At 42.3% G+C, this 26307-nt stretch overlaps 1 protein-coding gene across 1 annotated transcript in view; it reads right to left on the reverse strand.

Moving 5' to 3' along the window:
• ATP9A (ATPase phospholipid transporting 9A (putative)) overlaps nt 1-26307 on the reverse strand; it is a 113606-nt gene that overhangs the window by 73031 nt on the left and 14268 nt on the right. The window contains exons 2-4 of the mRNA XM_048496126.1: nt 9269-9413; nt 7443-7556; nt 4378-4486 (exon numbers count right to left, since the gene is read on the reverse strand). Of these exons, the coding sequence (XP_048352083.1) occupies nt 4378-4486; nt 7443-7556; nt 9269-9413 (368 nt within the window). The remainder of the gene's footprint in view (nt 1-4377; nt 4487-7442; nt 7557-9268; nt 9414-26307) is intronic.

Here is a 26307-nt window from a genome sequence, read left to right on the forward strand (position 1 = left end):
CCAGGACAAAGGGGCTAGCTCAGGGGTCTGCAACCTGCGGCTCTCCAGACGTTCATGGACTACAAATCCCATCAGCCCCTGCCAGCATGGCCAATTGGAGAAAGCCAATTGTAGCCAATTGGCCATGCTGGCAGGGGCTGATGGGAATTGTAGTCCATGAACATCTGGAGAGCCGCAGGTTGCAGACCCCTGGGCTAGCTGATCTCCACTGTGTCATCACTGGGTAATTTAATCAGTACTTCGAGCAGACCAGATACCTAACCTATCTGTACCCATCCCAGAAATTAATTAATATTCAAGAGAATATGTCAGGCATTCTATTGGGTCCAGACAACTCATCAAGTTTCTCCAAGTCTTTTGTTGGAACCACTGAAAAGCAATTAATCCTTTTGCTTTCCTGCTAGCTTACCTCATACCACCTCAGGGCCCATTTTGGGATATAAATATTGGTCATTTAGGAACAGCTACCCTGCATCAGCAGGGGCTTCATTTAGAAGGGGAAGTGTACAAAGACCTGTTGTGTACATTATGCTTGCCATGCAACTCTTTGAAACATGGCCCTTGAATCCAGATCTGCATGAGAGGGGATACATAGGAGGAACCAGTGGAAATTGACAATTTAGTCATCCACTTGTGTCAATTATGATAATCTGGTTGCTATCTCCTAGTTGTTCTTCCACTTAAGGAGGTTTGTTTGGCATCTACTAGAACAGGGGTCGGAAACCTTTAATACCCAAAAAGCCATGGGGGCATGGCTCCGCCTTCCCAAGCCCCGGCCCTGGCCTCCCCAAGCCTTGCCTTCAGCCTGCAAGCCAGCCAGGCAAGCTGATGGACAGCATAAGTTGCAGGGGTGGCTGCACTTACGGCGGACACCCCCAGCCAGGCAGTTGACAGAAGGCGCCAGATGAGGGAAGGAGGGGAAAGGGTGCTGGAGGGAGGGAGAAAGGAGGGAGGGAGTGGAGAAGGAGGTGTGCTCGCTGCGTCTCAAGTGCAACTTGCTGTCGTTGGCATCACCACTGTCGTTGACGCCAACGATGACAAGTTGCACTTGGGACGCAGCGAGCATGCCTCCCCCCTTCCTTCCTTCCTTCCTTCCTTCCGTCCTTCCGTCCTTCCGTCCTTCCGTCCTTCCGTCCGTCCGTCCGTCCGTCCGTCCGTCCGTCCGTCCCTCCGTCCGTCCGTCCCTCCCTCCCTCCCTCCCTCCCTCCCTCCCTTCGGCATCCTTTCCCCTCCTTCCCAAGCACCAGACGAGGGAGCCGCAGTACAAGGTCGAAAGAGCCGCATGCGGCTCCAGAGCCACGAACTAGAACCTTTCTATATGGAACAGGCTCCCTGAGGAGGTGAGTGGAAGAATGCTGACTTTAAATATTCTTAAGAATTTCGTGGCTTTTTTTGTCATCAAATCACAGCTGACTTACAATGACCCTATGGGGTTTTCAAAGCAAGAGACGTTCTAGGATAGTTTGCTACTTCCTGCCTCTGTTTCAGAACTCGAGACCCCCCATATCATCAAAATGAATGACCCGTTCCTGTGGGTCAATAACTTGTCATTCCATTCCCCTTAAAAAACATCCCTAACGATGTAAGAACTGCCTGGTAAAATAATCAAGTTGCCAATCAGCATGGTGACTTCTTTTCCTGTCCCTCTAGAATGCCTCTCGAAGGTACAAAATACAAGGCACAGATACAAAAAAACCCCTTCTTTTTCACAACTAGGGTGCAAATTTGGGGCATCAAGAAAACTCCTTTGGTGAGAACAATGATGGCCTAATAAGGTATGGATCATCTCCTACAAGCTATGCAATGGTATGGTATAACCTGATCTCATCAGATCTTGGAAGCTAAGCAGGTTTGGTACTTGTATAGGAGGCCACCAAGGAAGGATCTGCAGAGGAAGCAATATAGATGCCTGCACCACAGAAGAGGCTCCGTGGTCACCCCCATGGGGGAAGGGTCATGGTCACTCTCCACAAAGGCACGTATGTAGTGGGGAGAGATGCACCCGAAGCCACCATTGTGCATGCTACTCCAGCTGCAGTTATTCTGCCGGCTGAACAGGCCAGGCCATTTTAAGCAGTCCAACCTACATGTGTGGATAGGACTGCCCTCCCCTTATGGTGTTGAATTCCATTAGCAAACTGGAACACCAGCCTACACTAACATTTGAAAAGCCTTGGGAAATCAAACCGTAGTGTACATTCAAGATATGCCAATATTAGTTCAAGATTTTGGAGCTTTTCAGGGCTACAGTTGAAACACAGAATTATTACAGAAGTGAAGTGTAAAAAGATCCGACAATGGCTGTGCTGTACCCTCAGAGTTTACAACGATATCCATGTTCTATTGATACTGCAGTTAATACATGTCATTTGGCTCTGGCCCCTAGGCTTTGACATACTTTTCACACAATAGTGCTGCAGCAGCAAGCAGAAATTTGACAGAGAGCTCAGTGGAGCTATTTGTGGGGTTTCTACACACCCCTGAGCTCAGCAGTAATCGGGACACATTTCACACAAACCTGAGAAGCAGCCAAATGCATTTAGTAATCAAAGAGTTTCTATCTGTCCCAGTGAACTTTTCTTTTTGGTGGCCTGACACGCCAGGACTTGCAAAAATATTGCTTTTTCTATACAGCTGCTAAACGCCAATGATCTGTATCAAAGCAGCACTGCCTCGGCAGGATGCCTCTTTGCATTTCATAAGGCCTTTTTATGTAGTTCTCCCTCCCTATGCTCTGTTAGCTTGAAGGGGTGGGAAAACAAGACAAGAAAAACAACCCTGGAATTAGGAAGCTAGAGAAAAATATCGCACAGATATCAAGCCTCCAAATTCAATAGCCTAACTGGGCTGACAGATGGATGAATGGAACACTTGAATCTGACTGAATACAGCTGGCTTGAAATCAGTTCACAGCAATCCTGTTTGGTGCCCCCGAACTTTGCAGAGAAACAAATCAGAGAGACGGAGATTGTAGTGCATTGCTTTCCATGAAACAGGCTTGCTTGCAACTTTCTTCTGCAGGAGAAAGCGCCCGTTTTTCTGAAACTGAGAATATCCATCTTGTCATTTTCTGCCTGCTATCCTCCACAGGCCTTTCAATAAGAGGAAAAGGCAAATGAGAGGTGACTTGGGAATACTGTCCTGCATTGCAACTGAAGAGAAAAAAAAGTCAAGCAATTCTGCGGCACCCAATTGGCCGAACTGCTTTTCTTCCTCTCCCCCTCTAAAAATGTGCACTCCATTTTCTGCTGCTCCAAGGATTCTCTGTACCACCTGCCATTTGCAGGAAGTTCTCTCAGAGGTTTCCTCTGCTTGCACCACATCTGCCCACCATTTCTGTGTAAAAAGTACATGAATAAAGGTGGTTTTGATTGCCGATTTGGTGCACGTGTCGTTTTTTCTTTTGTTTTTGTTTTGAGGGAGACGTCTTTGAAGGTGCGACAACTCAAAATATGCACATATTGCAGATTCTCATATCGTGTCAATTGTAGCTTGGAGGGGAACTTTCACAAAATGATGGGCAGCACTAATCACAAGTGAAAGAAAATGGCGGGCACAAGTCGTGAGGTGAGGAGGCAGGGAAGAACTGCTTTCCTTGGCAACGCTTTTTTTGTCCATGCTATGCGGACAAAAAAAGTGAAAACGGTTCCTTTTAAAACATCTGCAAAATGTTTTATCTGTGCTGTGCAGAAAGGACCCATGTAGGACCCTTTTTCACTGTACCTTCCTCTCTTTGGAACAGGTTCCCTGAGGAGCTTGTGGGGTATAATATTTTTGGAATTTTGGGGAGATAATCCAAGGCCATTTTATTCATTAGGACTTATAATGAGGATACAAACTGCAAGCATTTTTTTCGGGGGAAGGGATAGAGATTATTTGGTGAATTTATTTTGTACATTTTAAATACTGATGTTTTTGATTATGATTCACGCTGAGAGCCACAAGGAAAGAATGGATATAAATATTTAAACCAGCCAAACTTATGAATTTCCCTACACTCTTATTCAGACCTTCTTGAACACATCAGGATGCAGCTATTCCAAATCACTTGATGGATCCTGTTTCTACTCCATTTGTATTTCATGATAAAATGCTCATGTACTGAGCATCTTCTCAGCTACGAGAAGGCGAAGAAGCCATGCACTCCTCCACTATGTTCCACCTGAACCAGAAATAATAAAAAGGGCCATTAAGCCATGAGCTTGTGTATATGGCAACATCCCCCCTTCCCCCCCCCTTCGCCAGCTAACCCTCCTTCCTATGATCTGCTTCTCCAGCTGTCAGTAACAGTTTGATTGAACTGCAACTCCTGCTGTTCTGGCGGTCAGCTGCAGGACACAGCAAGCAGATGTTGAAAGTCTGAGCCAAACAGCTGACCTCTCGCTGTGAGTTTGCTGTAGATCTGGGAGTTTACTTCCTTATCGCGCATGTAGCATCGGATCTCCTCTACTGCTTCACGGATGATGGTCACGGCAAGCACAAAACCCTGAAAAGAGCAGGAAGGAGAGGAATTGTTTTTAAAAAATAGGTCAAGGCCACAAAACAACACTCGGCACACCAATTGGGCTTCCCGACCTGCAGGTAATGCTTCCCATTTCAGATGCTGTTGGATGTAGTGTACTAGCTACCATTCAATTTCCAGTTTAAGTTAAAAAAAATTGAGCATAACATCCCCCACCCGGAATTCACTGAAAACAATAAAAGTTTCTAGCTCTTATGACAGCAAAAGCGTGCTTCATTACTTTTAATTGTTATTATTACCATCTCTGTCACACCTATCCTCTCCCCCCCGCCCCACGCACACTTTCCTCATTCTAATCCTGCACTCCAAAATCTATCCGGTCAATCAGTATGACCAGTTTGTCTCATGCTAGGATGCAAGACATTGCTGTTGCATGATTTTCTTAGTTAAGGAAATCACAGAGGACAGAGACAGAGTCAGAATTCAAAATGACCTGGGCAGATTAGATAGCTGGGCCAAAACAAACAAAATGAGTTTCAACAGAGATAAGTGTAAGATACTGCACTTAGGAAGAAAAAATGAAATGCACAGATATAGGATGGGTGACACTTGGCTAGACAATACTACATGTGAAAGGGATCTGGGAATCTTAGGAGACCAGAAACTGAACATGAATCAGCAGTATGAAGGGGTGGCCAAGAAAACCAATGCGATTTTGGGCTGCATCAATAGGAGCATCATGTCAAGACTGAGGGATGTAATAGTACCTCTCCAATTGGCCATGCTGGCAGGGGCTGATGGGAATTGTAGTTCCTGAACATCTGGAGAGCCGCAGGTTCCCTACACTTGGTCCATATCTTCCAAATTTCTTTCTGTTTATCTTGCCATGTCTTATTTTTGGTTAATATATCGAAAATATCAAGTGTCACTTGTTCCCAGATATATTCCAGCCATTTCTGAAGTGTCTGTTTTTTCCTTTTCTTTCCAGCCCAAAGCTATTGTTGCATGGGCTGCTTTAATCAAGGGTCTCTTCTAACTCTATGATTCTATTCTTCTTTTTAGGATGACCCTGTGAAACTGGTTAATAACGTTTTAAACTTGTGCTGTGGCTTTTAGCCTTGTTTTGCTGGCATAAGGGGCATATGCTGTTTGGGAGGCAGACTTCTTTAAAAGCAAAACAGACGCACATGCTCCAAATGCGTTTCTTGCTATTTCTGACTGCCATTATTTAGTTTGAGCCTCTCTTTTATCTTTTTATAAAAACAGCGATTTTGTACAAATTCACACATACTCACTTATGGTACACACTTTCATATGGACGATATTCTTGTTACCACTAGAGGAGCCATGTACATAATCAGCCGCTTTAATCAAGTTACATTTCTTTGAAAAATGCTACATTGCAATCCTGGTGTTTTATCATGTGCGTGCCATGTCATTTGTCTAAACTCACATACTTTAGAAAACCCTTAAAACAGCATCAGAACACTTTCGTATAGTTATAAACTGTATAAAATAATGATTTTCCAGCCTTTATCACGCAGGAGGAAAGAATTAATATTTCAATGCTATAAACAAACCCCAAATGAAGTTAATCCGACTGTTAATTTTAAAGTATCTTTAGTTTTCTGCACATACCATCCATTGATACTAATTTAGAACTACATTGTTACGTGCCTTCTGGACTAGGAACTGCTTTACAACGAGAAGCAAAGCCTCACGGGCATACATTCAGCTGACAAGAAGTTTTGAAGTCATTTGTATACACTATGAAGTAAACGCTCTCATTCCAAAGGGACCAGAAAGGTCTTAACTGCTCAATTAAGGGCACTGATGAATCCACAGCTTAAACGACAAGCAAAAAAGAAGAAGTTGCCAGTCTTTTTAAAGCATTGCTGTGAAGGATTTGGAAAACTTTTCTGAATTTTGAACTTCTCCTTAAATTATTACATACTGTTCCAGAGGAATCTAAAAAAAAAACCCAGTTCATCACCACTGCAGACAGCATGCTAAAAAATCAGAAGCATTTGAGGGAGCAACATTTCAAATCACTGTTGTTGGGTTTTTTTCCAGGGTAAAAACCTTATGAATTCCCATCTGCTAGTCTACCGTAACTCAAGTTGTTATTCTATACCAAAATGGCCATGCTTGCAGGCAATAATGAACAAAAGACTTTTTATGTGCAACTCCCGGCAGCTTGCATACTGAATTCAAATGGCTCACGTGACCTAGAGAAATCACAGTGGCCCTACAAGTAAGGGATATTGCCTGTAAAAACCAGCCTGCAATGCATACACTGTTTCCAGTCATGACAAAAGCAAGAGCTCAAATGCAAACAAGTGCTTGAATGATAATTCTGTCTGCATAGAATACGGCCGCAAAGTAAAAAACACAACGTTTCTAGTTTTCATGCCAGCAAAGATAGGCTGCAAAATCTGAAGTCAATTACTAGTGAAATCCAATAGGTTTGTTGCAAAAGTCAAATATAGAGAAAGCAGATCTGTGATCTTCACAAATTTTGGTTTTTTGGTAGCGTCTGAACCTTAATCTCCAAGAAGCCTGCACTGGATCACAGTGGCTCAATGGATGGAGAATTATTATTTTTCACAGGACTCACTAGCCAAAATGTTCACATGATAATCTATTTTTCCAGACGTTAGCCCAAAGAAATTTCCTCCCACTGTACTTACAGAATAACGAAGCTATGGGATAAATTACTCATTGGATCAAGTATCCCCATTCATTCTTTGCAAGGCTCAAGATCCTATTTCTGAATGGCAAACCTTTATTAAATCAATTTAAGGAGTCAGACCAAGCATCTACAATTCCCAGACTCATGAAGGGCAGGTTTCATAAAATAAACTAACAAAAACCATTTTAGGTTACAGCGTCCCCCGGATCCTAGAGATAAGGTAACAAAAGACATCTTGTATTCAAACACTGGAACTTTTCTTGAATAAATAAACCCGATATTACCTACCAGTGGAACCCAATACGTGTACAGGGCACCAAGCCTCATTTCGGGAACAAATTGAGAACAGGCCAGAAACAAAAAGTAGAGGTTGAAGAAGTATTTAAACTGGTTGAACAGCACCTAAACAAAAGGATGGAGGGAGAGCAAATAGGTAAAAGATAAAATCTGAAAACAAAAGCCACATAGTATTTTTTTCCAGGATCAGAATGACACAATATAGCAGGCAACGCTCTTTGAATTCTACAGAATTCTTAATCAAGCCGGGTTAAGCAAAAGAAATGAGGGTAGGGAAAAAAATGATAAAGACTTGACTTTAAAGTAATTTGTTTGCATCCTTTGTGGAGAGAGGCCTCCCCATGTCTGTTTATGTTTCGATTCGTACTGAGTTACCATCTGACCTACCCTCACGAAAAGCAACGAGTTACCATCTCTGCCATCTGATCTTTGTATGTATATGTAATAGAACTAGGTTTTTAATTAAGATTTATACAGTAAGTTGTTTTACCTATACTGTTTTAAATTTATATTTCCATTTTCAAAGTGAATTGTACACCGCCTAGAACCCTTCGGGGTGGGCGGTCTGTCAAATTTAAATAATATGTTTCTTGCCAGGAAGTCCTAGAGACTTGGGTGCTGTGTGGTTTCCGGGCTGTATGGCCGTGTTCTAACAGCATTCTCTCCTGACGTTTCGCCTGCATCTGTGGAGAGAATGCTGCTAGAAAACGGCCATACAGCCCGGAAACCACACAGCACCCAAGTAATTCCGGCCGTGAAAGCCTTCGACAATACAGTCCTAGAGACGTTTGCAGTAGACAACAGAAGTATAAGGATTCTGGAAGGATATCCAAGGAAGTTCTTATTAGGGGACTGTGCCAATTTACATGAGTAGAATATTCTTCACCTGCAGAAACAGGCAAGGGAGTGATTTTTACCTATTTCCCCTCCTACTGCAGAACCAACTTTGGCCTTTCATGCTGTACATGAGGGTCCCCCAACACGCAGGAACAAAATTCGAAGGGAATCAGTAAGATGAAACTGGTGGTCAGAAATTCTTATTTGCTCCCAGTCGATAGGGTACAAGTGAGGACACTGAACCTATTTTGGAAAGCCATCATTCAAAAAGAAGGGAACATTCTGAAAAGTTTGGGTCATAGTCCAAAATTAAAATAATTTTGAACACAAGATTGGTTTTCATATTGAGGGGTAACAAACCATGGAACCAGCTAGTGGATGGGGGAGGCAGGAAAAAGACCCGCTTTCCCTGGCAATGCCAAAACATTTTTTTAAGTCTATAAGACATTTTATTTGTGCTATGCAGAAAAGCCCAATTATTTACAGAAAATCAGGGCAGCCAGTATTAGGCTAGGCAGGCCAATGAATTAACTGGATGAACTGGAAGTGGCTGTACCTTTTTTTTTAAATTCATCAGTCTATTTTTCAAGAGAACATGAAAACTTAGGGCTCAACTATATGCAATACCAGGAGACAGAGAAAAAACAAACACATGCTCTTCATGTTACAGTTTATCAAGAAAAGGCTACTGTTGCTCAAGCTAGTTTCATGAGTTGTATGATTCTCCCCTGTTGCAACTCCATAGATTTTTTTTTAAAAAAATGCTAGTAGATGGAAGGAGGGGCACAGAATTTGGGGTGGTGATATATGGGGGATACCCACATAATTTCCTCAATTTTTCCTCAGCTGGGGCTCCTTTCCTTTGCATGGTGAGAGGGAGAAGAGAATAAAGAAAATCATAGCAAAGGCAGACAGCGAATTTCATTAACTGTTAACAAACAAAGAAAACTGTTTGGTAATTGGTTTTCAAAATGACATACCCCTGGTAAAAAAGTAAAGAAGTTGTATTTTTGGTTGTTGATCACATTGCGTGGGTATCGCTGCTCTCTCTTCTCTGGGTGGCCAAGCCAAACCGTTCGAGGCCTCGGGTCTCCTCTTCCGCAACATCTTAAGCAGTTGCAACACCTGTAGAAATGCCAGAGTTTTACAGTGTTACATTACGCAGGGAACAGTTTCATTTTATCTCTTCCTGTCTGGGTTTTAAACATCATTTTGTATGAAGCAAAAGGAAACTTTCCATTCGACCACAACTTGAAATGGAGAACTCGCAACACAAACTAGAAAAACGCAACAGCTTGTACCATTGCACGCTTTCACTATTAAAATGGCCTGCTGTTGCACAATATCTTGCAGAGGGCATTCCCAATTCATTGGCACTACTGTAGCTGGCAGGGGATGGAAAATATCAGGCTACGCAGCAATTATGAACCATTTTGTTAAACAACTACAATTTCTAAAAAACCAAGCAAAACTAAACATGCTTCTCACCCAGAGAGAAGTCTGAAACCAGGGTTAGGGGCTATGAAACCATTAATAACCAACACTGGTCGATTCCGCACTCACTAACTCAACCTAGATTCGACCTAGGTACTCCCCACATCTGGTGAGTTTGATGCGAGTCCATTCCTGCTCTGCTCCTTTCCACTGTTAAATTTCCGACTCCACCAGGGAGGTACAATTTTTTAGGGGAATCTAGGTCGAACCCAGGTCGAGGCTGGTTGTGGGGAATCTCCGTCGCCTCGATTTGCCCATTCAGCCAATCACAGACGAATGTCTTGTGCGTGCACGGAACGGGACACTCGTGCCGGCGAAAAGCATACCTCCCCCCCTGCTTCTGTATAGGAGCGATGGCCATGTGCATAAATGGAGGGCAGATTACACACTGCTCATAGCAACTAAATGGAAAAAGGAAAAAAAGGGACGCATGCTCGCATTCCCACAGCAACACCGCAGCCTATCAGGAACGAGGAGCAAATGACGCACTGAAGTGATCCCCCCCCCCCCGAGCTCGGCTCTGGCAGGATGATCCCGGCTGCTGTGGGGAGTAATGGAGGAATCAACCTAGGTCGGCACTTTCAACTCGGCGGGTCGAACCTAGGTCGAGTTAGTGAGTGCGGAATCGTCCATTGTTTACCAACTTCACTATAATGATTTTCCCACCCTCTTATTTTTCCCCTATGTTTGAGGGTAGCAATTTCAGTAAAATAAAAACCTGCTTTCCCAGACTTTTTTGCAAGTTCTGCTCTCTTCCTGCTAGGGATGTCAGCCTCCAGGTAGGACCTGCAGATCCCTTGGAATTAGAGCTCATCTCTGGGCGACAGAACTTAGCTACAGGAATTTGCCAGGGGAAGGGTATGGAATGTGGAGGACCTTCTGCTGATCCATTTGATTTGGCTCATAAAGACGAAGATGCTTTTAAATATTTCATATATTCAAATTTTGAGGATGTTTAACTCCACATCCAGTACAATTTTCACTATTTGCACAACATTATTTAAAACATTTTACACCACTTTTCCACCCAACTTTGGACCTCCAAAGTGGCAAATAAAAACATTAAAACCAGCTTTAAAATGCATCTACAGAAACCAATCAAAGCCACAATTAAACAAAATACATTATCAGGAAGGAAGGTCAGTACAGGGACCTCAAAGTAAACAGAAGATACTTCACTTGTCAGCAGAAGACAGTGGTAAAGGGAAACAGATGAATCTGGCAAGGGAAGTTCTACAGTTTTTGTCCCATGACCAAGAAGACCCTTTATTTATTTATTTATTTATTAAATTTATAGGCCGCCTCATCCCCAAAGGGCTCGAGGCAGCTCACAACATGGCTGTTTCCAGACGGCAAATTAATACAGCATAAAAACTTAACCCATTAAAATTCAACAGCAGTTAATAACAATAAATAGATTAAAACAACAAGATTGTGTGAAACACACACACACAGGCGCCCGATCTAAAGGCCAAAAAGCTTTCTTGAGCTATCATCCATGTAGCCACAAATGATGGGGGCAGCTGACAGTGGATGTAACAGTTGGATGGATTTATATCAGAATAGCTGCTCCTTATGATACCCTAGTCCAAAGACTTTACAGGGCTTTAAAGGTCAATATCAACTCCTTGAATCAGATCAGAAGCAGTTTGGGAGCTAGTATAGGTGGAATGATTGTTGTGACCAGGTCCCTATGTCCCACTGCACTCAGCATTCTATATCAGCTGTAGATTTTGGACAGTCTTCATGGGAAGCCACATGCATGGCAGCATCCTTTCACTCAGGACAGGACACAGGTGTGTCACCAGCCGAAGCCACTGTTTATCTGGGCCTCCTATTAGATAGATGGGTGGCATCAGTGGATTCGACTAGGTCCTTCCTAGACACAAGAGTTTTTACCGCTGTGGTCCGTGCCCTCGTAACATCTAGATTAGATGACTCCACCACACTCTGCTCATCATGAAGAAAGCAGCAGTTGCTGTCTGGCATCTAACTGCAGAAGCCTGTTATTACTACAGCTTAATAAAATTACTTCCCATTTTTCAAGCACTGTTATTTCATGTGGCTCACATTCAAACACACAACAAGCATAAAAGGATAATTAGCGAACATAAATGGCATATGCAGAGTCACCAACTTCCAGGCAGGCCCTGGAGATCTCCCAGAATGACAACTGATCTCCAGATGACAGAGATCAGTTACTCTGGAGAAAATAGCTACTTTGGGAGTTCAACTTGGGCAGCCCCATCCAAATCGGAGGCAGCAGGTCACCGCACCAATGTGGCACCACCCTGCCACTCCCATACAGGCTTCCCAGTGGTGTGGGAAGGCTTGCAAAGGTCCAGCATCTCAGGAATCCTTTGCATTGCAGAACTTCCTGCTTCTACAGAGAATCTTCTGTAACAACCAGTTTTAAGCTGTCATGGTATTATTTCCCCCCCATCTGCCCCTTCCCAATGATGAGTTCTTTGTTCTGCCCAGAATAAACGATTCCCCTTTTTTACCTTTTTATTAGTTCCCATCACAATTAGGAATTCAGTGTAACTTGAAAGTGTGCACATTCAGATGTTAGGGTTGTCAACAACTTGGAGAAAAAAAATGACTGCCCCCACCCCAAAAATGACTTTAACATGTGAAAATGGGCAGATAAAACTTTTCAAGGTACAGAGATAAAATCAACATTTTTGGAAAATAAGATCCCATGAAGCCTGTTTTAAAGGGACATGACATTTCTTTCTCTAGTTTGTTGGCAACTATATGCAATGGAAACACTGGTTGCTCTTGAAGATAGGGGTATTTTATTTTGCCTATGCACATTTGTTCCAATAGAAAATTCTCACTCTCTCTTTTTGATATACTTTTAGAAGCCTCTCTGAACACTTTGGAAAAATAACCTGGAAAAAGATGTTTTATAAATAATAAAGAAATAAATGCAGCTCGCCTCCAGGAAGCTTAATGTGATTCTAAATAGCTTACAGTCACGGTTTGGTTGGCTTCAGTTGTTAAATACTGATCTCTATCCAATCCAAGAATAGAAGCATAAAGTTGTACTTTGTCACTGTGCTGATGCAGTCATAAGGATGACAGAGCACAGCCTTCAGTCAACATCACACTGCAACACCCTCAGAATGTACATTGTTTAATGAGTGAAGCGAACCTCCTCCATCAAGCTCGATTCCACAAAGACTGAGATGTGGAGCAACAAAGAAAAACTGTTCCTGACTGAAGTTTAATTGCATCTTTGCCAATACGTGGGAGAATTAAAATAAAGGCCCATTTTGACACCTGCCCTTGATGGTGCTTGGCAGATTCTTGCCATTCTTGTTTGTACCAAAAGTAAAAAAGAAACAAAATGTGGACTACACTCCTGCATGCACTTCATGGAAGTAAATTTCTACTAAACTCAATGGGACTTGCTCCTGAGTAAACATACTGTATTTACAAAATTTATACCCTGACTTTCTGCCCTCATCAGCACCTCCAAGGTAGCTGTGGTTGCCAACTTCCCGGTGGGATCTAGAGATCTCCCAGAAATGATAACTGATCTCCTGATGACAGACATTAGTCCCCCGAAGAAAATGGCGCCTTTGGAGGGTGGGTTCTAGGCATTGTACCATGATATGCTCTCTCTCCTCCCCAAACCCATCAATTCCCTTAGGATCCATCCCCAAACCTTCAGTAACTTGCTAACCTGAAGGCTGCTAACAGATCAAGTCATATACAATGAAAACACATCAAAAATTAAAACAAAACCAAAGCTTTAAAATTAAAACAAAATCAAAATACACATACAAAAACATCAAAATGGCAATTAAAACTTAGGGCAGGAAAGAAGAATCACTGGTGGAACACCAGAAAAACAAAGATGTTTTCACCCAGTGGAGGAAAAGAGCAACAGAAGAAGACAGAGAAGTCTTTTTAGGGAGAGAGTTCAAGGGTTTGTTGGCAAGACTAAAAAGACCTAGTTAGTCTCAGAAGGCAGTGTCGCCCGGAGCAGGGCATCGAAAAATCACTGAAATGGTGGAAAGGTTCTTTAAAAAGTAGGCAATACTTCATGTATGCTGGTCCCAAGCTGAATAAGCTTTTAAAAGTCAACACCAGGACCTTGAATTGTGCCCAAAAGCGAATTGGCTTGAATCTTGTACTAAATTTCTGGTAATGGAAGGCATTTCCATCAGCACATGCACCTGTGTTCTGCTAGCCCTGTTCACCTGTTACAGTGAACACAAGAACATGACAGATCTGTTTGAAACAAAGAGGTAATGTACTTTCAGTTAAGAAATGAAACAGGGGAACAGCGCCAAAAAGCCTGTTGGTGGGTGACATAACATCTGTGGGTGTCATGTTGAGGATCTCTGTTCTAAAACACCATAGTGCTGCGTTAGCCACCACTTCATACTTTGCAGTTACTGAAATATATTTTGAATTGGGCCAAAGAAAAACCCAAACACTGACAGCCACATAACACTATTATTTATTTTAAGATATTTTTATGTCAGCTCACCAGAGCCTTACTCAAGGACTACGTTGATTGATTGAGGATCTCTTTCAGCTCTATCGTTTGATGATTACAGGGCAACTACATTTTCCTAACATATTTTAACCAAAATGCTAAGACTATTAGTAAAATCAGTATAGGGAAGGTCTTACAAAGTAAATGAGACAGTTGACTCTCTTGTATGGCAAAGACAGAGAGGGTTCAGCCAAAGAGAAGTTAAAAGTGCTAGATTCAAGTTGTTAAAGAACAACAAGATTTGGGAGCATAAGCATTTGAGAGTTACAGCTCCTTTCATCTCCCTTTGACTCTTGAAAGGTTATACTTCAAAAATCTGATCTTTAAGTCTCTTAGGTGCTACTGGGGTTGAATATAGGTCTTCTACTGCAAACCAACAGGGCTACCCACCTGGGATGACATTACAAGTGTGTTCCTGTTGTCTTTTTATGATGATTGAGGTTGTTCAAACTCTAGATGCCACTCAAGCATACTTCACATCTAGACTGTGGGCTGAATGGGCTGAAACAGGAGCAGTGAGTCTCTCAAAATCACAGCTGTTATGAAGAGCCCTTAGGGAGATCTCTGTTGAGCACTGCAAACTTGCAATCTATCCCAAATTAGGGTCAGGACCTTGGTAAAAATAGCATTTCACCTGTCCTGACTTTCAACAAATACTTCCTACAGAAATACTATAGTGTTGAGAGATTTGACATCATGCATGAAAAACCATCTTGCATTTATTCTCCCAGGACTGAAAAAGACTTATGTTGCCTGTGGTAGACTCCCATTTAAGCTGAAGTAATAATGTAGTCATCTGGATTTTCTAACGGTTGCTACTGCCTGCTTGCTCTCTGTCTCTCTGCCAGCCCTTCTTTTTGGCCTTCTGAAGGCATTTCCTAAGTGGATAAGATTACTCCTATGCTCATTTGTAGGCAGTGAAGTGGAAAGTGAGATATCTGATATTCTTTAAAAAAAATGAAACTAACTTCCTTCCTCATTGTTGCCATTCTCCAGAGAGTATCCTGTTTTGTAGTCAACAAAATAGGGATGACTCTACCTGTTGAAAGAGGCAGCACCTCCTGAAATGGAGGATTCTTTGTTTCCAATCAACAGATTATTTGTTCATTCAAATTGATGGAACAGGTATTATTGCTTAGACTAGGTGGGTAGATGCTTTACCCCCACGAACTGCATCTGATTTCTTCCAAATGTACCCATGACAGTAACCCATATTTCAAAACGTCAGCAGAAACCATTTACACTTTAACTTTTCAGTCACTTGTCAAATAACAATTTGAGGTCCCACAGATGCCAATTAAACTCCAGTTTTAAAAAAATGAAATCTTTTGATCGCAGAGGCTTTACTCAATTCAATATACCGCAACTGGACTGCGATGAGGTTGAGTACAGCATTTTGCCATGTTGTATGGCGCCTCTCCATCCATCCCATCTGCTCCAGTTTGACTGAAAGCTTCCTGGTTTGATCCAACCCTGGTTCACTGTGACCTCTGAGGGCAGGTGCCTAGGCAAATCAGAGTCTGTAGATTCCCCATAAACTGGGATTCTAAAGTGAGATAATTAAACTGAGTTTTGGAAGTCTGGTTTTAGGGGAGCAGACAACTCCAGTTCACTAAGGCCTGCTTTCAGAAATCACAGGAAACTGGTATCAGGAAGCTGTTAAGCACTTTTATGGGACAAGGAGAAAAGAAAAGTGAAATGAATGTGGAGAGTATACACGTCAGCTGTGTTTGTGCGCAAACTGAGAAGCGTTTTTCTCTCATATGAACCTATCTGTAAATTGAGATCAGTAGTAAGGCCCTGCTTGCAGATACTCCATTTTATGCAGAGGTTAAAACTAATTTATCCACAACTGCCCATACACATGCCTCCTCTGCTGTGGTTCTCACCTTATGGAATGGTCTCCCACCACCTGCCTTTCACATACTATGAAAAACAAACTTTTCAAAAAGGCTTTTCTGGGCAGGTAATACATTTGCACTGTACAAAATATTTCACAAACTTACTTGGATAAATGATTCGGGACTGTGGACTATACTGCCATATATAGCTAACTGTAAGTAGGATCCTATTATGTAATTTTTGTACCACTTAAATGTGTCACATTAAATACTTAGCTCCAGCTCTTTCTGATTTGTTTCGGACTTCTACGACCCTAATGCATTGTTTATTGAATGTCCCAGTTTGTTGGTTGTACAGATTTACCATGTGTAATTTGCCTTGAGTCCCTTTGAGAAAGACAGGCTAGAAGTAACATGAATAAATATGCCCCAAGCTACTGTGAACATGAGGGTAGGAAAGCAGGCACGGCACCATTTTTTAGCATTTGTTTAATCCTTTCAGTGTTTACCACATAGATATGGTGTAGTCCTATAAAATGGGTTGGTATTATTATGCTCATATTGTGTGTGCGGGGGGGAATGAAGTTTGTCTATTACCCCCTTGTACCAGAAATAGATTAACAGGGGAGCTCCCATTTCACAGTTCATTTGTCTGGCCACTGTGTGGCTCCAGTTCTTAAATATACAAATATTTTAAAGTGAGTTCAAAATTGTGTTTCGGTTACATTTCTGACAGAGAGGCCATTATTAAAATTGGCAGGAATCAAAGACTGCTTTGTAATTATATACTGAAAACTAGTGAGCCTTCTTGTCCATCTTTCAGGCTGGGCTTTTGTCATAATCTATTTCCACACTGATTTCATTTACACCTCACCTTTCTTCCCAATGGGTACCCAAAGTGGCTTACATCATTGTCATGGCTTCCATTTTATCCTCACAACAATCCTGTGAGGTAGGTTAGACTGAGAGCATATGACTGCCCCAAGGTTACCCAGCAAACTTCGGTGGCAGAGTGAGGATTTGAACCTGAGTCTGCCAGAACCTAGTCTGGCAGTCTAACCACTACGCAACATTGCCACACCTGTTAAATATACACATATTTTAAATAAATAAATTTGAAATTGTGTTCAGATTTGTTTCTGATCAAAGTGTTAAAAAGGACACGTTTTATTTGAATGCTGTTGAGGAGAAGACCGCTTTGCAACAGTACAATGGAAACTATTTAACCTTGTTTACCTTTCAGGATGGGCTTTTCTCAGTAGATGAGAGAGAGAGAGAACCTTAAATGTTGTTTCCAGAATAAAGAGAACTAATGAGGCAAAGAATAGGAGCATTTGCAAACTTCCCAAGCAAATGAAATACTGAAAATTCCACAGTCTGCTCAGAGGACAAACATTAAACTATCCTTAACCTTTCAGAGGGTTTCACTGCAATGAAAACAACAGAGTCTGAAGCACAGGTGCAATGCAAATTATGGAGCTTAAAGTGACTGAGGCAATCTTTGGGTGACTGAGTAACAAGTCAGCAAACAAACTATCAAGGGCGATGGATGAAGGGATGCCACAACACATGTTTTAGTATTTCCAGGATGGTTCCTGAAGTAGGGATGCCAGCCTTCTGGTGGGACCTGGGAAATCCCCCAGAATTACAGTTCATTTCCAGACTTCATACATTAATTCCTCTGGAGAACACTGATGCTTTAGATAGAACATGGATTATGACATTGGACCCCACTTGAGGTTCCTTCCTTCTCAGCTCAATTCCCAAACCCCCAGTTTTCCCAACCTGGATATGCAACTTATCCCCACCCACCCCCACCAGGGGCTGGGGGGCAGAGGTGGGATCCAGCAGGTTCTCACAGGTTCCCGAGAGTAGGTTATTAATTATTTGTGTGTGCCGAGAGGGGGTTACTAATTGGTGATTTTACCACGTGATTTTTGCCTTAGTTATGCCCCTCCTCTCAGCAGTAGCACGCAGAACTTGAAGCAGTTTAGCAGGAAGTGCACCAGCATGTGTGGCAGCCTGCGCCTGCGTGCATTTGTTTCTTGCCCAAGGACCGGCGCAGTGGCTGCGTCCTTGCCACAGCCCCGCCCAGGAATGCCCCACCCCCGGAATGCCCAGCCCAGCCCCATTGGCGCTACGCCACAGTTTGAATCCCACCACCATGGGAACCTGTTACTAAATATTTTTGGATCCCACCACTGCTGGGGGGACCTGGCAATTGTATTCTCAAGTCCCCATTCAGATACAATAAGGACACAATATTGAACCCCCAGCCTTCTGAAGTCACGCACAGCTATTCCACTGCAGGAGACGGCTCGAAGTACAAAGGCTTGATCTAATAAAACACTATTTACAAAGCAGTGGGTTATTGCTGTAAGTAAGCCCACAGCCAGAAACATTAGGATGAGAGGGCATTAGTTGTTTCATCAAGTCCACAATCCCCCCAAATCCTGAGAGTCACAAGGTATGACCTGATGATGCTATAGGTAGGGAGTTAGTGATGTCATGAAGTAAAAGCTGGTGATGTTACAATGAATTGCATTATATGTAGTAGTACGTGGTACTACTTGGTATATCTGAGAATTATGCCTCTCCAGTCTTTTAAACTTAATCTCAGATTTTGGTGGGGGTAAGAATTCTGCTTCTGCCCAGAGGCTACCTTTATTTCACACAGTCAAGTTACAGTAAGGCAGCTTTCAGTCAGGAAGAGACACCAGGCTGAATGCAACTAGGAATTCATTTTTGTGCTCCAGCTAGGTTGGTTTGCCAGCAGGCCTGAAGAAAAATGCCCTTATGTTCAATGCATGGAAATGGGCAGTTTCATTTTCATGACACGAAGGTAAATAACAGGACTTAAAGGGACAGGACTTCTTGTTCTCTCTGGGCAATTGTCAACCACAGTTCCTGTTCAACCTGTGACCCCACCTACTCCTCAGGCAAATTTCCTACTGCAAACAAGGGAGGCTATCCAAATATTGTATAAATCTTACTTCAGTTTTCTCTCAGTATTCTCACTTAGCACTGTGAAAGTTAACAGGAAATAAACAAACAAGAACCGCAGGTTTAGGGAGAAAACATTATGGATTAATTGACCAAGGTCCAACCATTGTGCAGCTTGCCATTTTCCATTTCTTTCTATGCAACTGAGCACTTTCTAGGTCACTGAGCACATTCCCCAACTAGCTATTGTAGCCAGAGGGATGAATAAACATTATTTTGTTTTAATATATTTTTGATATTAGTAGAATTTAGTGTTAGTAGAATTTAGGTTTTATTCTGATTTTCTGTAAAGGTTTTTCCTTCCTGCTGTAAAGTGTATTATTCCCTGAAACCACTGTCTAAGTTGCAAGCTTGCTGAGACAAAAGATTAGCTCATGCTAAAGGTGGACCCAGAGAAACAGTATGCAGACAGTTAATGAATCAGGCAAACCCCTTTTGCATTTTGACATAGCCCCAAGAAATTGTCACACACACCCAGGAAAAGCCAGCAGCTGATGGCAGAATTTATGTTAAGTAATTTCCTCCCAGTTTGGGGGAAATTACAAAAGAATAATTTAATTGTCCAACCATACTAGAAGTCTCTCCCAAATCTGTAAGTTTTGGAATAACCTATTAACAGCCAGATACAGGGCGGAATGTCAAGATGAATAGGCATAAGAGCCAGCAGCAAATATCTGCGTTATCACAAGGACAACTATCAGGAGATGTTTCCTGACCAAAGATAAGACCCGGAGGTCTCAGAAGAAGAAGCTTAATGGCCCTTGATAGCCCTGTATTATTGTATAATTCAATCCATGATGTAACCTCCAAAAATACTTTAAGTCGTCTGTACTTTTCTGTGTTCAGTGCGCTTTGCCAGGCTTGGCCTTGTGCCTTGCTTTGTGCTCAGTGTTCAATGCGCTTGCGTGCCAGTGTACCACCAAAGCTGCTGCTGACTTTACTCCCTACCGAACGAAACTCCGTTTGATCGCATTAAAATCTTATTTTATTTTCAATTTATATTTTGTGGCTTCAATTGTATTACTGCCCTTGCTGCGGTAACAGTTCGTGCTTCTTAAAAAATTAAAGCCAAATCTTCAAGAAGACGATATAGCATATTTTTGAGGTAGTCACCTGTTTTTAAAACATCCCCCAGATCTGTGCTGTGCAGAATGGACCATTGAGATACACTGATAAGGATTCATTGTAATTGGTGAAACTTCTGAGAAAATACTGAATATATGTATGTATGTATGTATGTATGTATGTATGTATGTATGTATGTATGTATTACATTTATACCCCACCTATATACAGGTTCTCTAGGCGGCTACTATAGGAGTAACTGATTCCATCAAAGAATAATCCTTCAAAACAGGTTTACAGTGCAATCCAAAGGGTGGAGGGACAAATCCACTGAGGAGGTGGTGTGACCTCTGCTCTGGCATAAATGCTACTTACACCAGCTTAAGGGGCATTTACACGAGTGCAGGTGTTGGGAGCCACACAGCAGCATGACACCTGGGTTCCATTGCAGTTGCCATGCTGGCTTTGAAAGAGGAGGTCCCAGAGGTGAACCACTTTTAATTGGCTCCGGGAGCCATTTTGGGCCAGAAATGCCCCCATTTGCTAGTGCACACTTATGTGGCATAGTGGCACAGACCATTGTGCTGCTTAGGCCACTTGCCTGGGGAAAGGGGTTGCGTTGCTTTTCACTTGCTTGCAGGGCCATCCATAGCACCATCCCAGCTGCACCCTGCCCCATCACAACTGCACAGTTGGCTCTGTCCTGAAACTCCACATGAAGCTCTGGAGCAGGGCCAGCTGGGCTTGTGCCCCCCCCTCCCCAATTCCATGTGGAGTTTGGGCAGAGTTAGGGGCATTTGTTGCTGGCTTTAGCTGTAGACTCCAGCTTTATACTGTCGGCTCTACCCACAAGCTCCACTTGGAGCAGAGCCAACCATATAAACCTGGAGCCCGTCGGCTCTGCTTGCTCACTGTGATCCTGCCTCAGCAAGGTTTGGGTCAAGCTTCAAACTGAAGGCTTGAAGCCTGGGCCCAGGGGAACTGAAGCCATTATCAGCCCCCACCCCTCCTGAACTCCACATGGAGTTTGGGTGGTGCAAGCCCGGCTGGCTCTACTCCCAAGCTCCCAAGTGTGGGGGGGGGGGAGGTCAGCCCCGCTGGTTAGTGCTCAACTGCACCTCTATCCCAAACTCAGTGGGGAGTTTTCGGTAGAGTTCAGTTCAGTGAACACAACCCTGCATTGTGCCCCCATGTTGCCATAGGGAGTGGCATCTGGGGCTCCAGCATCTCCGCACCCCTAGCTACGCCACTGCTTGCTGCCTGTGGAATAGCAAGCCTCTTAGGAGGCTGCACAGCTGCACTGATTCTGGATGCACTGCAATTAACACACACACACACACACACACACACACACACACACACAGAGGACTGCACTGTCCATCTGACAAGTAACAGGTAATTTTTGAGATAAAACCTAGAGTTCGGCAGCAACTTGTGTTTTTTTCTCTTTGTTCCTCTTAAAAAGGACGATGTTTGTTATTTCAAAGGGGGGAGCAATTTCCTTAATTTGCTGAGGCTAGGGGATTCAGAGTCCTGCATGGCAAAAACTAACCCTCTGAATTTTGTCAAACAAAAATCAAGAGAAGATTTATAACAGCAGAAAAACTCAGACTCCAAAGCCTATTCAACACGAAAAACTCAATATGTGACCTTCTGCCAGGCATTCTCTCTCTGATTAACACATCTCACAGGGCTGTTCTGAAATTAAAATGTTCAAAGGGGAAAAGCAGTCTCCCCTGAGATCTTAGCAGAAAGGGAAGGATAAAATATACAACAGGCAGAACAGTAGAGCTATCAGACCAGCATGCATGAGGCATCACACTATATGTAGTTCCTGACCAGGAGAGCCTCAAGCTAGCCTGATCTTATCAAATCTCAGAAACTAAGAAGGATCAACTCAGGCAAGTACTTGGATGCGAGACCTCCAAGGAATACCAGGGTTGTGGCATGGAGGCAGGCAATGGCAAACCACCTCTGGATGTCTCTTGCTTTGAAAACCATATGAGGTCATCATAAATCGCCTGCGACTTACTGGTAACAGCAATATATTTAGACAGTCAGTCAGTCAGTCAGTGCTTTTTATTAGCATAAAACAACCACATAATATAAAATAATTAAGTATAAACCAACAGCAATAGTCAAGTAACTATCGTTTTAAAATTATAACCAAAAAAGAAGCAGCTGTACAAGTACCGTGTTTCCCCGAATATAAGACAGTGTCTTATATTAATTTTTGCTCCCAAAGATGCGCTATGTCTTATTTTCAGGGGATGTCTTATTTTGCTGTGTTCTGTTCATCGGGCATGCTTCCAAACAAAAACTTTGCTACGTCTTACTTTTGGGGGATGCCTTATATTTCGCACTTCAGCAAAACCTCTACTATGTCTTATTTTTCGGGGTTGTCTTATATTAGGGGAAACAGGGTAATGTAAAAAAATGATCCTGTAAAAGAAAACGTACAGCACATGAATATATTTAGTCAGTTACGTATATATTTTTAAATTATGAGATCTTTCACCATGCACTTTTGACAGTTTTAGCTGCTGGAATTAAAGTAACAGAATCCTGAAGTTACACCACCAGGCCACAAGCTTGGAAAATGAGAAGAATTTCATCTCCACTCGGTAATTTCCTGAAGGCTCCACTAATCACCAATGTCGTAATCTCATTACACACAACAAAAGAATGCTGAATCACAATTAGATGCTAGGCAGAACTTCTTGCCCAACCGGTTTCTTTGAAAAAAAAAAAGATACATGTAAAAACTGTGAGCTTCTATACAGAATAACTTCTGTCTCCTGGCAACAGACCTGGAGAAAAATGCCCTGCCCATTTAGAAAAGGCCTAATGCATGGAAATGGGCAGCTGGAAGAAAGGAGGAAAATAAATCCCCCGGTAAATGAGACTCTATTAAAGGGACTGAATATCCTTCCTCCGTGTTTGCCAACCCTTCCCTGCCTTCACATGCAGTTGCCAATCATTTCCTCATTATTAATGCAGTTGATGGGATTGCTTGTTTTTTGCAGTTAAAACAGTAGTCGTCCTTTCTTCAGAAGGACTTTAACCTATTAAAACCTATAGTTCCAGTCAGAATGAGTAATGTGGACAGTTGCCAACAGCCTGAAGAAAAACTGTCCTGCCCTTTTAATAGAGGCTTCCTAGGATGTTATTTACCAGGTGATTTTATTTACTTCCATGCCATGAAAAGATTCACTTGCCCATTTCTTTTCCTTTGTTAGCCAATATCCCCGCCCCCACATGTAACCTCTAACTGTGGGTTCTGTGGGGCAGAACTTGGAAGGAGTTGCAAAGAACTAAATTTTAAAACAAAATTTAGTTTACTTAACAAATAAAACTTTTAACATTTACATTTAACATTAACAATTTACAGTCCTTCTAAGTTGCATTTGAAGTCCTTATCTTGAAAAACTACTGATAAATGCAAAGTCCAATTCTTCCTGCTGGTGGTTGGCTTATGAAGACTTCAGAGGCTTGGTGAATGGGATCCAAGATGATGAAGGTCCCCAAACGAACTCCCATCACTACATACATAGTAAGTCCTGTCAATAAATTTTAACATTTACAATTATAGCAAAATAACCAACTCCCTTCCCAATTAGTTCCCAACAACAACTTTGCAAATTACCTTAAACAAGGTGTTAAGAGCTTATAACGGATTAAATCAAGGTCCCAGCCTGGTAGCCTTGCTTCCTCCAACTTCACCAGTTTTTGCAGCCTTCTCCGGCTTAGAGTCTCCACCCCTTTCTGGGTCAACCCATTCTGATCATAGGGGTTACACACACACACAGGTTTTTGCAACCCTAGTAATGTGCTCTACCCCACACAGCTTATCCTGCTCTGAAACCTTGTTTCCAGTTCCTAGAGAGTTGATGGTTAAACAATACATTGCATGTTTTCATGTACAATCTGTACTCTGAACAAGAGGCTACTATTAGGACAAGATGTGGAAAACAGAATGGTTTCCAAGTGGCAAAGGTGTCAGACAAAGATGTCCTTTATCTTTCTATCTCCAGTTTGCATGCAGATCATATCATAAGGAAATCTGGACGACATTTAGAGGAAGGGAGAGTAAAAATTACTGGAAGGAGCATTGACAATCTGATATATGTAAATGACACTACTTTATCGGCAGAAATAGTTAAGACTTGAAACAACTACTGGTGAAGATTAAGCAGAAAGTGCCAAAGAAGAATGACAACTGAACATCAGCAAGACAAATGTTATGACTATGAAGGAATGCCAAATTGACTAAACTGAGGCATTTGTACTTTGAGAAGACAATAGTCACTGGGAACGACAATAACGTTAGGAAAAGTCTAAGGCAGTTAGAAAAGAGGAAGCCATAACATGAGATGGATTGACTCAATCAAGGAAGCCACAGAATTCCATTTGCAGGACCTCAGCAAAGGGGTTAATGATCAGATGTTTTGGAATGAACCGATTTGTAGGGTCTCCATAAGCTGGAAGCGACATCTGCACTTATACACACAACTGCCTAGGTCTCACTTCTTCTTAAGGAAAGGCATGGGGGGGGGGATGAATTCTTAAAGCAGAGAGTTAATGGAGGGTCCTTAACCCTTTCCACATCAGTCATTTGGAAGAGCTGTTCTACTTTCATCCAAGATGAAAAAAAGCTTGCTGCAGAAAAGAGAACATTCAGCAACAGAGCACACAGATTCCATTTCTCTGGATGCTGTGCTGCTGCTCAAAACACTTACTTCAGTAAAATGGCTTTAGAGACAAGCTCCAGTCTGAAACTGCTGAATCAGAATTTATCAGCAAATATGATCTGCTCCCATTTGCATTTTATCTGGACTGGATTTTCTCCCCACTTCATTTGATAAACGGGGTTGTCCACAGGCTTGGAGAAAAAATGTCCTCTTCCTTTAAGAGATGGTTAATGTGTGGAAATGAGCAGCTAAAGCTTTTCATGACAGGGAGGTTAATAACACTCCCTTGTAAATAAGCCTTTTTTTAAAAAGGAATGGATCATTTTTTTCTTGGCAACCCTACAGTTGTTATTGTGGATGGGTCCTCTTTTCCTACCTTGATGAATCTGGGTATAACAGCATCATAGACTTATTGCTACTCGTTGCATTTCATAATGTTGTGGTCCCAATGTTTACAGTATTTCCCTTCTGAACTAGGGTTGCCTAGAGAAAAAAATGGCCTGTCCCTTTAATAGAGCCTTTGTGGGATGTCCTTTACCAGGTGATGTCATTTACCTCCACTCACAGGAAAAACTTCAGCTGCCCATTTGACACATTAAGCATCTATTAAAGGGACAAGGCCCCCCCCCCCCCCCCCCCCGGGGCCTGTTGGCAACTTTACTATTGAACCCATGGGCACATAATTGACAAGCAGACTCTTGTTCACAAAAGGTTATTACTGGTTCTTTTCCTACAACATGGAGCTGTTCTACAGGAACTATACTCAAACATTAATAAAATGGATCTTATAGACAAAAGTTGCTTCACCTGTTCATTGCTAAGGCACTGTTTTCACTCATTACATGACAACCAATTCAAGTTTTGCACCAAGTATACGGTCAGTGGGGAGCTGCTCCCTATCCTGTATGTAAATACCTATGATATTACATATTCTCTTTATCCAGATTACATTATTTGATAGTTGTACACTGAAAAAGATCTACGAAACAAAATGTATGAAATGCGTGAGAGATCTTGGGCACATGTCCTTGGACATAAACATTCTCCAAAAAATGCACTTAAGACTTGGGCTGTAAAATACATTGGCCTGGTTGCTGCTATATACCGCACCGGAGAGTCTAGTTATCTTCACCTTTGAATAGTGAACAACGTACAAAAGCGCACTGCACAAATCCGGGATGTTAAGTGGTAACTGTTTAATCCACACATTTAATTTTTGTAGATACAATATGTCCACCTACTCTTAAATTAGCGACAGAAATAGCCCAAAAATTGCTTTAGAGAGATTATAAATAGTCATCAGAAGAAGATAATGGATTTGTGCATTCACATTGTTCATTCAGAAAGGAATTGAAGCGAGAAGAGAATTCAAGTAGCAGCAGCAACCCACTTACTTTAAGAACAAACAATTC

Source organism: Sphaerodactylus townsendi, linkage group LG05, assembly GCF_021028975.2.
Source record: "Sphaerodactylus townsendi isolate TG3544 linkage group LG05, MPM_Stown_v2.3, whole genome shotgun sequence".
In the NCBI taxonomy this organism is placed as follows: domain Eukaryota; kingdom Metazoa; phylum Chordata; class Lepidosauria; order Squamata; family Sphaerodactylidae; genus Sphaerodactylus; species Sphaerodactylus townsendi.